Raw genomic sequence first — 1,400 nt, forward strand, 5'->3', positions numbered from 1 at the left:
CGTGCAGGAAGATGCGCTCGCTGCGCCGCCGCGTCCACAGGTCGTCGTCGCTGGCCTCGGGGCCCGCCTCGAAGCCCGCCTCCTTGGGCCCGCGCAGCTTGCGGGCCCTGCGCCCCTTGTCCGCCACCAGCTTGGCCTTGTCCGGGCTGGCGGCGCCGCGGACACTGGGCGCCGGGCCCCCCAGGCCACCGCCAGCCTCGCCAAGCCCCTTCTTGGGCCGCAGCAGCCCGGCCGGCGAGCGCTTCCGCACCTTGACCTCGCTCTCCGAGTCCGTGTACTCGAACTCCGTGCCTGGACACGGGGCGGGGCGGGGCACACGTTGTGGGCCGGGCTCTCCGGGGCGCCCCAGGCCCCACCCACCCCGTCCCGCGAGTACGGGCGGTCCTCCCCCTTCCCAGGCGTGGAAACTGAGGCCCAGGGGTAGCAGATGCCACCCCCACTCTGACCCTAATCCCCACTCTGTCGCCCAGGCTCGGCTCCCTCACCTCACCCCCACACCATCCCCGGGGAAAATGACAATGAGGGGCTGGGTCCGCAAAAGCTGTCTGGGGCGACCCCCTGGAAATCCCCCCCACCCCCACCAGGCCAGCTGAGGAAGGAGGGCCCCAGCCCTGGGAAAGTCCCACAAAACTGACACCCTTGCTGGGCCCCTCAGGCCTCCTGCCTCTAGCCCTACACGGCAGGCAAGGCCACCCAGTGTCCCCAGACCTCCAGCCGGACCCAAGGCTTCAGCCCTGGCCAGTGCACACCCTCAGTCGCTACGCTCCCTTCTTCCACTGCAAACTCCACCTGGAGACTGCTGTGCCTTTTGTGAGAGGACCTGCCTCAGTGTCCGAGGGCACCCCCCGGCCCCGGCCCCGTGGCAGGACCTGGTGCCCACCCTTGATCACAACAGACAGGGACTGCTCCCCACCCCCATGGCTCCCTGGGGAACCCCCAGGATGGCACAGCTCTGAGCAGCCTCCAAGCTGGAGCAGGGAGAATGCGGATGTGAAGGTTAATGCTCACCACACCCTGCCTCCTCCAGCCCGACCCCTTGAGGCCACATCTCCGAGGCTGCCCCCCCACCCCCACCCAAGGGCCAGCAACTTGCCCTGGGTCCCACAACACAAGGGCAGAGACTCCATTTCCCACTCTCAAGCCCCTGGAGGGCAGCAGCCTGCCAACAGCTCCTGGGGGAGAGCAGGCCCCATGGTGCCAACAGATGCAGCATCGCAGTGGGGACCTGCTTGGGGGGCCTGCTGACAGGAAAGATCCACTGGCGAAGCCTAATGATGCTATTAATTAATCTTTTGTTAACAGACTTCCCGCTGCACAAGGAGGCAGGGGTGGGGTGGGGATCTGCTCCAGGAGGGTGAGGACCATAAAACACAGGCCGAGAGCTCAGCTGTAGGTAAGAC

General features: G+C 67.0%; 1 protein-coding gene across 1 annotated transcript in view; it reads right to left on the minus strand.

The window, feature by feature from the left end:
* The window catches only part of TNRC18 (trinucleotide repeat containing 18), a 91,241-nt gene that overhangs the window by 14,759 nt on the left and 75,082 nt on the right, over positions 1–1,400 (minus strand). The window contains exon 19 of the mRNA XM_045284383.1: positions 6–291. Within this exon, the coding sequence (XP_045140318.1) occupies positions 6–291 (286 nt within the window). The remainder of the gene's footprint in view (positions 1–5; positions 292–1,400) is intronic.

This window comes from Echinops telfairi, unplaced genomic scaffold (genome assembly GCF_000313985.2).
Source record: "Echinops telfairi isolate 266 unplaced genomic scaffold, ASM31398v2 ScPeMD7_5;HRSCAF=22, whole genome shotgun sequence".
NCBI lineage: Eukaryota > Metazoa > Chordata > Mammalia > Afrosoricida > Tenrecidae > Echinops > Echinops telfairi.